Raw genomic sequence first — 11,081 nt, forward strand, 5'->3', positions numbered from 1 at the left:
CGTGCAGAAAACGAAGATAGTGAGGTTTGGGAAGAGAGTAGCTGGAGAAATAAGATGTAGATGGAAAGAAGGGTGGATAGAAGAGGTGAAAGAAGTAATATACCTGGGATATAAACTGAGAAGGAACGGAAGACAGGACGGGCAAGTGGGAGATAGGGTGAAAAAAGCAGGGGCAGTGATGAAGGAGGTATGGGGATTAGGAAAGAGAATATGCAAGAACAACGTGGAAAAGAGGTTATGGATGTTTGAGAGGATGGTGTGGCCGGTGATGGGGTACGGAGCGGAGATATGGGGGTGGGCAGAGAGAGGAAGGATGGAGGCGATGGGGGAAAGATTTATAAAGTGGGTGCTGGGGGTGGAATGGGTCACACCGGGATACGTAGTAAGGGAGGAGGTAAAGATGGGAAAAGTGAGAGGAAGGGCGGGAAAGAGGGCATGGGATTTCGAGGAAAGGTTGAGGGAAGGGAAAGGAAACAAGTGGGCAAGGGAATGTTTGAAAGAAATAGAAGGAAGGGAAAGGAGAAGGGAAAGGGGGTCGAGATGGGAGGAGGAGAGGAGAAGTTTTATAGAAGGATACGGGGAGAAAAGGTGTAGGGAGGGATGGGAGGACAAGGAAGAGAGAGAAAGAATATGGGAGGAAGTGGAGAAAAAAAGGAATGAGAGAGAGGGTGAGGAGAGAAGGAGTAGGATAGAATTGTCAAGATATAATAAGTGGTATAAGGTAGTGATGGAGGAGGAAATTCTGGGGTACTTAAAGGGGGGTAGGAAGGAAGGGGAATGGAAAAGGATAGCCAGGTACAGATTGGGGAACGAAATGAAGGAGGGACAGTATTGGAGGGAAGAGGAAGAGAGGAGATGTAGGGTGTGTGGATGGGAGAGGGAGAGCTGGGAACATGTTTTGGAAAGGTGCGTAGGAGGGGGAGGAGAGGTGGAGGAAGGAGTGGAGGAGAGGGTGAAAGGGATTTTGGACGGAGGGGGGAAAGGAATAGAATGGATGAGGGAGTTGGATGAAAAGAGGAGTGTGTGGATAAGCCGGAAGCGGGAGTCAGCGGAAGGATGTGTGGAAACGAAAGGAATGGATGAATGAATGGTGTGTCTCTCTCTCTATAAGCGGCGAAGGATGGATGAGAATAGAATAAGATAGGATAAGTAGATGTAAGGAAATATTGTAAGATGATGTAAGAAAAGGGCGAACCCCGAAAGGGCGCCAAGGAAAAATAAAAAAAATAAAAAAACCAGACCCCTCTCCATTATCCAGATCGGGACCGAGCTAGCCCAGCATTTTGGGGAAAATATCGCTATATCGAACAGGTGAAGGATGCCGAGAGTAACGTAATATAGAGAAAACTGGTCTATGTGGACCTGGCGCCCAACATACCGTTCATAGAGTTGATTTAGAGCATTTGGAGAAAGACGTAGGCATCATCGCGTATAGGTTTTTGGCTGTATCGTATCGCTCCCCAAATAACCTTTCGTAGAGTAAGCCGTATTTTGCTCTACGCGGCGAGTTTTATCCACCAGGGATTTTTGCCGCGTAACAATGCATACCTGAAAATCGATTATGTCATCAGCTATGTATAATCGAATCGCTACTATATAACCATAGAGTCAATAGGCACATTTTTATTCACCATGATGTGTGATCAACAAAGGTCTCCTTTGGATCTATCGTTTATCTCGTCGCGATTCGATTATACAAAGCTGATGACATAATCGATTTTCTGGATCCAGCTATGTATAATCGAATCTTAACGAAATAGACGATAGATCCAATGGAGACTTTTGTAGATCACATCATGGTGAATAAAAAAGTTCCTATTGACTCTATGGTTATCTCGTCGCAGTTTTGATTATACAAAGTTGGATACCTGAAAATCGATTATGTCATCAGTTCTGTATAATCGAATCGCGACGAGATGACCATAGAGTCAATAGGAACTTTTTTATTCACCATTAGGTGATCTACAAAAGTCTCCATTGGACCAATCCTCTATCTCGTCGCGATTTGATTATACATAGCTGATGACATAATCGATTTGCAGGTATCCAGCTATGTATAATCGAATCGCGACGAGATAGACGATAGATCCAATGGAGACTTTTGTAGATCACATCATTGTGAATAAAAAAGTTCCTATTGACTATATGGTTATATCGTCGCGATTCGTTTATACATAGCTGATGACATAATCGATTTTCAGGTATCCAGCTATGTATAATCGAATCGAGACGAGATAGACGATAGATCCAATGGAGACTTTTGTAGATCACATCATTGTGAATAAAAAAGTTCCTATTGACTATATGGTTATATCGTCGCGATTCGTTTATACATAGCTGATGACATAATCGATTTTCTGGATACAGCTCTGTATAATCGAATCCTGACGAGATAGACGATAGATCCAATGGGGACTTTGGTAGATCACATCATGGTGAATACAAAAGTTCCTATTGACTCTATGGTTATCTCGTCGCGATTCGATTATACATAGATGCATACCTGAAAATCGATTATGTCATCAGCTATGTATAATCGAATCGCTACTATATAACCATAGAGTCAATAGGCACATTTTTATTAACCATGAAGTGGGATCAACAAAGGTCTCCTTTGGATCTATCGTTTATCTCGTCGCGATTCGATTATACATTGCTGATGATATAATCGATTTTCAGGTATCCAGCTTTGTATAATCGAATCGCGACGAGATAACCATAGAGTCAATAGGGACTTTTTTATTAACCATGATGTGATCTACAAAAGTCTCCATTGGATCTATCGTCTATCTCGTCTCGATTCGATTATACATAGCTGGATACCTGAAAATCGATTATGTCATCAGCTATGTAAAATCAAATCGCGACGAGATAGAGGATAGATCGAATGGAGACTTTTGTAGATCACCTAATGGTGAATAAAAAAGTTCCTATTGACTCTATGGTTATCTCGTCGCGATTCGATTATACAGAGCTGATGACATAATCGATTTTCAGGTATCCAGCTTTGTATAATCGAATCGCGACGAGATAACCATAGAGTCAATAGGAACTTTTGTATTCACCATGATGTGATCTACAAAAGTCTCCATTGGATCTATCGTCTATCTCGTCGCGATTCGATTATACATAGATGCATACCTGAAAATCGATTATGTCATCAGCTATGTATAATCGAATCGCTACTATATAACCATAGAGTCAATAGGCACATTTTTATTAACCATGAAGTGGGATCAACAAAGGTCTCCTTTGGATCTATCGTTTATCTCGTCGCGATTCGATTATACATTGCTGATGATATAATCGATTTTCAGGTATCCAGCTTTGTATAATCGAATCGCGACGAGATAACCATAGAGTCAATAGGGACTTTTTTATTCACCATGATGTGATCTACAAAAGTCTCCATTGGATCTATCGTCTATCTCGTCTCGATTCGATTATACATAGCTGGATACCTGAAAATCGATTATGTCATCAGCTATGTAAAATCAAATCACGACGAGATAGAGGATAGATCGAATGGAGACTTTTGTAGATCACCTAATGGTGAATAAAAAAGTTCCTATTGACTCTATGGTTATCTCGTCGCGATTCGATTATACAGAGCTGATGACATAATCGATTTTCAGGTATCCAGCTTTGCATAATCGAATCGCGACGAGATAACCATAGAGTCAATAGGAACTTTTGTATTCACCATTATGTGATCTACAAAAGTCTCCATTGGATCTATCGTCTATCTCGTCGCGATTAGATTATACATAGATGGATACCTGAAAATCGATTATGTCATCAGCTATGTATAATCGAATCGCGACGAGATAACCATAGAGTCAATAAGAACTTTTTTATTCACCATGATGTGATCTACAAATGTCTCCATAGGATCTATGGTTTATCTCGTCGCGATTCGATTATACAAAGCTGGATACCTGCAAATCGATTATGTAATCAGGTATGTATAATCAAATCGCGACGAGATAGAGGAATGATCCAAAGGAGGCTTTTGTAGATCACCTAATGGTGAATAAAAAAGTTCCTATTGACTCTATGGTTTTCTCGTCGCGATTCGATTATACAGAGCTGATGACACACTCGATTTTCAGGTATCCAGCTTTGTATAATCGAATCGCGACGAGATAACCATAGAGTCAATAGGAACTTTTGTATTCACCATGATGTGATCTACAAAAGTCTCCATTGGATCTATCGTCTATCTCGTCGCGATTAGATTATACATAGATGGATACCTGAAAATCGATTATGTCATCAGCTATGTAAAATCAAATCACGACGAGATAGAGGATAGATCGAATGGAGACTTTTGTAGATCACCTAATGGTGAATAAAAAAGTTCCTATTGACTCTATGGTTATCTCGTCGCGATTCGATTATACAGAGCTGATGACATAATCGATTTTCAGGTATCCAGCTTTGCATAATAGAATCGCGACGAGATAACCATAGAGTCAATAGGAACTTTTGTATTCACCATTATGTGATCTACAAAAGTCTCCATTGGATCTATCGTCTATCTCGTCGCGATTAGATTATACATAGATGGATACCTGAAAATCGATTATGTCATCAGCTATGTATAATCTAATCGCGACGAGATAACCATAGAGTCAATAAGAACTTTTTTATTCACCATGATGTGATCTACAAATGTCTCCATAGGATCTATGGTTTATCTCGTCGCGATTCGATTATACAAAGCTGGATACCTGCAAATCGATTATGTAATCAGGTATGTATAATCAAATCGCGACGAGATAGAGGAATGATCCAAAGGAGGCTTTTGTAGATCACCTAATGGTGAATAAAAAAGTTCCTATTGACTCTTTGGTTATCTCGTCGCGATTCGATTATACAGAGCTGATGACACACTCGATTTTCAGGTATCCAGCTTTGTATAATCGAATCGCGACGAGATAACCATAGAGTCAATAGGACCTTTTGTATTCACCATGATGTGATCTACAAAAGTCTCCATTGGATCTATCGTCTATCTCGTCTCGATTCGATTATACATAGCTGGATACCTGAAAATCGATTATGTCATCAGCTATGTAAAATCAAATCGCGACGAGATAGAGGATAGATCGAATGGAGACTTTTGTAGATCACCTAATGGTGAATAAAAAAGTTCCTATTGACTCTATGGTTATCTTGTCGCGATTCGATTATACAGAGCTGATGACATAATCGATTTTCAGATATCCAGCTTTGAATAATCGAATCGCGACGAGATAACCATAGAGTCAATAGGGACTTTTTAATTCACCATGATGTGATCTACAAAAGTCCCCATTGGATCTATCCTCTATCTCGTCGCGATTTGATTATACATAGATGCACACCTGAAAATCGATTATGTCATCAGCTCTGTATAATCGAATCGCGACGAGATAACCATTGAGTGAATAGGAACTTTTTTATTTACCATTAGGTGATTTGCAAAAATCTCCATTGGATCTATCCTCTATCTCGTTGCGATTTGATTATACATAGCTGATGACATAATCGATTTTCTGGATCCAGCTATGTATAATCGAATCCTGACGAGATAGACGATAGATCCAATGGAGACTTTTGTAGATCACATCATGGTGAATAAAAAAGTTCATATCGACTCTATGGTTATATCGTCGCGATTCGATTATACATAGCAGATAACATAATCGATTTTCAGGTATCCATCTATGTATAATCGAATCGCGACGAGATAGACGATATATCCAATGGAGACTTTTGTAGATCACAACATGGTGAATACAAAAGTTCCTATTGACTCTATGATTATTTCGTCGCGATTCGATTATACAAAGCTGGATACCTGAAAATCGATTATGTCATCAGCACTGTATAATCGAATTGCGACGAGATAACCATATAGCCAATAGGAACTTGCTACACTACAAAAATTTTGGCTGACCCTAAGATATTCGTAAGCTGTAACTAAATCCAAATCTGTAACGTAAGTTGGGCGCCAGGTTCCCGAAAGAACCACTGTACTGTAGTGACTGCAAAATACTGTATTCGTCAAACTAAAATGCCAACTAGCTCAGTGAATATAAGAGTAGGATTGCGGAAGCGGAGAGTGGGTGAGTTCCTGAAACGTGAAATGCAAAAGGATTTGGCAGTTCGGGTCAAATCACTACATACTATATTCGATAATAAAGTGTCTATATTTCCAAAAAGACATTGCTGTATTTGTCAGACTTCATAGCGCATAGATCGTTATTCGTATTCTACAAAACTATAACTCGAAATGGCGTAGAAAACGGTTTTCCGGAGTGCTCGGGATCAATCCAACGAATTTCTTCACTAAACAACTAACTAATCAAATAAAGGCCTACCCAAGGCAGGTGTTTCTCCTGCGACCTTTTAACTAAACGAAACTATACTCTCGCGAAGAGAACCGAACGGAGTAGCTCTTTCTGGGAGAATTCACCTCCGGGGTTCCTTCTGACGAGAAAACGAACTGTATTACCACGAGGTGATCGAACGAGATAGCTCCTTTCGGGGAGAATTCGACCTCGGGATGCACCCCTGGTTAAACGCGACGAACTGTACGAAACGTAACTGAAATTCGAAACTGAACGAATATCCCGGTCACTCTTTATACCCGAATTCGACCCATCAACTATACTGTAAGCGCATAACCAATTTCTCGGAAAATACAATACTTTAATACGACATTATATACACGGTAATCGATAAAAGGACTTAACGTAAGTTATAGATAAAAATTATGTACATTTCATATCCGAAAACCCAAAGACGACGGTGTCCTTGAATTACTAGCGAATCTCAAAGTTTCTCGATATTAGACCATTGTTCCAATTTCTCATTTGTGTCCCTAATTCCCAATCCACGCACTTTGGGAGTATGTTTAACTCGTAATTCGTGGTTTTTGACGATTTCACGGCTATTAATCGCGTTTTCCGAAGTTTACTCGTGATATAAGGATTTCTAGGAGCTGGGACTCCCGCTAACCTTTTCCGTTGGAGCTGGAGAACGACGGCTGAGCAGGATAAAGCAGAGCAGAGCAGAGCGGAGCGGCGTCGAGCAGAGCTGAGCAGAGCAGATCGGAGCAGAGCAGGGCAGAGCAGAGCAGGACAGCGCAGAGCAGCGTCTAGCAGAGCAGAGCAGGGCAGAGCAGATCGGAGCAGAGCAGAACAGAGCAGGGCAGAGCAGAGCAGGACAGCGCAGAGCAGCGCAGAGCAGCGTCGAGCAACGTAGAGCCGAGCAGAGCAGAGCCGAGATGAGCAGAAGAGAGCAGATCGGAGCAGAGCAGAGCAGAGCAGGGCAGAGCTGAGCAGAGCGGAGTCGAGTAGCTTCCACACTTTTCACTTGCTACGATGCGAGTCTTCAATTTCCGAGTTGCTAAGATCGCGACTGATCTTCTTCAGGACTAGATAACGAGTGTCGCAAAAATTGGGAGACACCAGCAACGAGCTGTTGGTCCCCTATCCCCAACCTTTCGTAACGCTAAATCTAATTGGCGGAGCCGATTAAGCTATTGGTACCACCAATCAGATCCAAGGTCCGACTTCTTCCGAAAATTCAACTTGAATATTCGGGAGCCGCGGAAGGCCGTAGTTCGTTAGACCCAGTTAACATACGACTTATGGGCCACGATCGTTACTCTACTTTATGACCTATCAATCATCGAACTTTATACTATATTTCGGATGATAGGTAGGCCAACCGCATATGGCCTGATTTTAGGGCCCTGATAATATGACCATAATATGTCTCCTTGTTCTATAGGTAGAGATATATTGTGACGCTACTGTCTATCCCAAGGGATGGTGTAGGCGGGGAGGGAGGAGTGATTCCCCCCACCGCTTGCGTTCGCGTCCCAATAGGCGACTTCCTATAAGACCCGGGCGCCTTCGATGTAATTATTTAATAATTCCCGAATATTTATTGGTACAGAGGGGGTTCTAACCCTCGTACGCGAATATAGGGGTGGGGTGCTAATACACTAACTCGCTAATTTCGATTGAACTCTCTTTATTATAAAATCGGTACTTAATACAATACCCGATCCTTCGCACGTGGTATAACGGTGTTACGCGAGGTCCTAAATGTGGGCGCGGCCTAAGTCGTGCGAACGCGGCTGAAGCCCCGATGACGTAGTAGTTAGCCCCGCGCTCGAGCCACTAGTTGGCGTTCGCGGCGGTCCCGCCGAGTCGCGCGGTACTCGCGCGCCTCCGGCGGATTCGTAGGCTAACCACGACGCGACGTTACGCGGATGGGTCCCTATCCCCGCGCGTGCGCGTCACCCGACGGTTATTCGCGCTGACTCCGTTCCCGCGTACTCAAACACAACAACGACCCGGATTGTTTACGTCGAGGACTCTAAGGTCACTAGTCCTCACGGGGATTATACTAAGTCCGCGGCCTTGAAACTAATTACGGGAACGTTCCCGTCAACGGTCAACTCACAACTAATCGATGCAATCGCGAACACTTTTACTAATTCGCGCCTGTACACAATAAGATGCTCGTTACCGGTCCGACGGAATGACCACTCCGCTAGGTTGCCCGCTTACCCGTGACAGGTGAGCAGGGCCAGCGGTTCCCTATACAACCGGTCGGTGCTACGAGCCCTAAAGCCCTAGCACACCCCGGGACGTCACTGGACTTTATTACAAAACGAATAATCACCCAAATGTCCGCTTACGATAGGTAGGCTCTCTTCTCTCTTTCTCTCGCTCTCTCGGTCTCTCTCTCTTTCTCTCCTTCTCTCGCTCTCGCCCTTGGTGGCTGGCCCGAAGGGCTGGGGGTGTCCCGTCGTCCGATATGGGTTCGCGGCTCCCTGGCAGTCGCTGCACCTCTCCTCTTTTCCAGGCTCTGTGTGGCGGTTGTCGTTGGGGTCGCACTTTTGTCGGCGGCGGGGCGCTTCTAGGCACTATGTGTCACCTTTGACTTCTAAACTACGTGTGTCGGGGCAGTCCGCGGGAGCAGGTCAGGCCCTGCGCCTGTCCCGCCGCTGCCCCACTACACCCATCGCGCGGCACTAGGGAGCCGACAAGTTATCGATCCTAGATCAATACTTATCGGTTGATGACTCCCTAGTTCGTGCGCGACCCGCCTATCTAGCGCTTGAGATTAGCAAAGCGCTAGATGGCAGCTATAGTAACGTTGCGAGAACGCAACGTTACAACTCCCCCCTCGTTAGGACCAACTTGGGGGTTGGTCAACTTCCTCCCGGTTGAAGTCGACCCTGGGGTGTTCCTATCTCCATCTAATTCCTCCTGGTGCGCGCAATCCTACAATACTACAATAATAAAAAAATAACGCTCGCTTCACACACACATCCATTTATTACAAAAAAAAACAATTCGGCCTACATATAATATATAAAAAAATAAAAAAAAATTCTCTGGCTCGAAGAAAAAAGAAATATATAAAAAAAATAAAGTAAAAAAAAAGAAGACTCTATACAAAACAAAACTTAAACACTAGACGCGGACACGGACATTAATTTAACTGGAGGAGCTCCTCCTCCCCTCCCTCCTTTTCCTCTCCTGCTCCCATTCCGCCTTCTCCTTCCTCCACGCCCTCATCTCTTCCTCCCTCTTCTTCTCCTTCTGCTCCTTCTCCTTCGTCTCCTTCTCCCTCTTCTCCTTCTCCTCCTTTCTCCTTTTCTCCCTCTCCTCCTTTTTTCGTTGCTCGACGGCAACGCAGATGCGTTGTCGTCGAGCCTCGTCCTCTTCCTCCTCCTTCTTTTTTCTCTCCTCCGCCCGCCTCCTTTGCTGGGCCCTTCCCTGGCCCTTCCGGCCACCCCGTCTGCCCCTATGCGCCTTTTTCTTAGGCTTGGGTACAGCCAGTCCGACTCCCGTCGCTGGTGGCCGAGAGGCCCCCTGCGCGGGAGGACGAGTGTCCGAACGGGTGCGGGAGTAGCCCGCTCCCCGCCGGAGCATCTCGTTCTCCCGACGCAGACGGCTCATCTCCGCCTCCCAGCCGGCGGGCTGCGGACCGGTGTACCCAGAGGCCTGGGCTGCGGGGTAGGCCGGATGGTAGGGGGTACCCCGCTCGGGATAGCGGGGCGGAGGGAGAGGGTACCCCGGCTGGTGGTGGTGGGAGGGTGGCGGGTAGGCGGTGGGTGGGCCCACTGCTGGTAGGGGGCCCGGCAGGGGAATCCCCTGAAGCCAGCAGTGGGTCACCACCTGCTGCAGGTACGGATCCATCTTTTGGAACAGGAGGAGGCATCCTTCATCTCTCCGCAAAAAAAAATAAAAAATCACGCGACACACACGTGCATCCATTCACACCAACAAGCCCGCACTCAGGTTCGCGAGGGTTAGGTTGGGTCTCGACGTGGGCGCAGGCGTGCCGTCCACGTAGACGGGGCGGAATCCGACGAATCGCTCACGATCGACATTTTCCGTTTTCCCGGAGTCCCTTTCCGTTTACCGGTCGGTTTTGGGGAAGGTGCAGGGTCGTCGTCCCCTTCCCCCGCAACGGTTTCCTCACCCGGTTCATCGACGTCCGGAACGCAAAACGACGCGACAAACGGTTTTAGATCCGAAACGTGGACCTTCGGATTACTACGGCCTTGATTTTCTAGCTCGTAGACGACCGGCGATATTACGCGAACTACTTTAAACGGGCCCTCGTACGATGGTGCTAGCTTCGCAGCAAAATTATCAGCAGATGACGATAATGGTCTGCCGCGCCGCCATACCACGTCTCCTACCTGATACCTGATATCGCGCCGGCCACGATTGTAATAGCGGGCTTGACGAGCACTCGCTTTTTCTATCTCTACCTGCACGATATCATGAATCAAAGGAAGACGTTTTAGTCGCGCCACCCAATTTTCGGGGTCGCTCCTAAGTATCGTACGAGAACCCTCAATCTCTCGCCGTAGATTCGGAGTAATTACTGGGTCTCGACCGAGGTTAAGTAACGCGGGAGATACTCCAGTCGACGAATGCATCGCGGAATTAATCGCGAAACGGAATTCTGCAAGATGAACGTCCCAGTCTCGGTGGTCGCTCTCTACGAATATCCTAATCATCGTTTTAATTACCCGATTCACGCGTTCTACCGGG

General features: G+C 45.3%; 1 protein-coding gene across 1 annotated transcript; it reads right to left on the minus strand.

Moving 5' to 3' along the window:
- Window positions 1-9,509: 9,509 nt before the first annotated feature.
- On the minus strand, window positions 9,510-10,214 carry LOC136775078 (uncharacterized). Its single transcript, XM_066729554.1, has one exon. It carries the CDS (start codon window positions 10,212-10,214, stop codon window positions 9,510-9,512), a length of 705 nt encoding a protein of 234 aa, XP_066585651.1.
- Between the last annotated feature and the right edge of the window lie 867 nt (window positions 10,215-11,081).

This window comes from Prorops nasuta, unplaced genomic scaffold (assembly GCF_024137725.1).
Source record: "Prorops nasuta isolate Cenicafe-Biocafe unplaced genomic scaffold, Cenicafe_Pnas_1.2 PNAS00007, whole genome shotgun sequence".
NCBI lineage: Eukaryota > Metazoa > Arthropoda > Insecta > Hymenoptera > Bethylidae > Prorops > Prorops nasuta.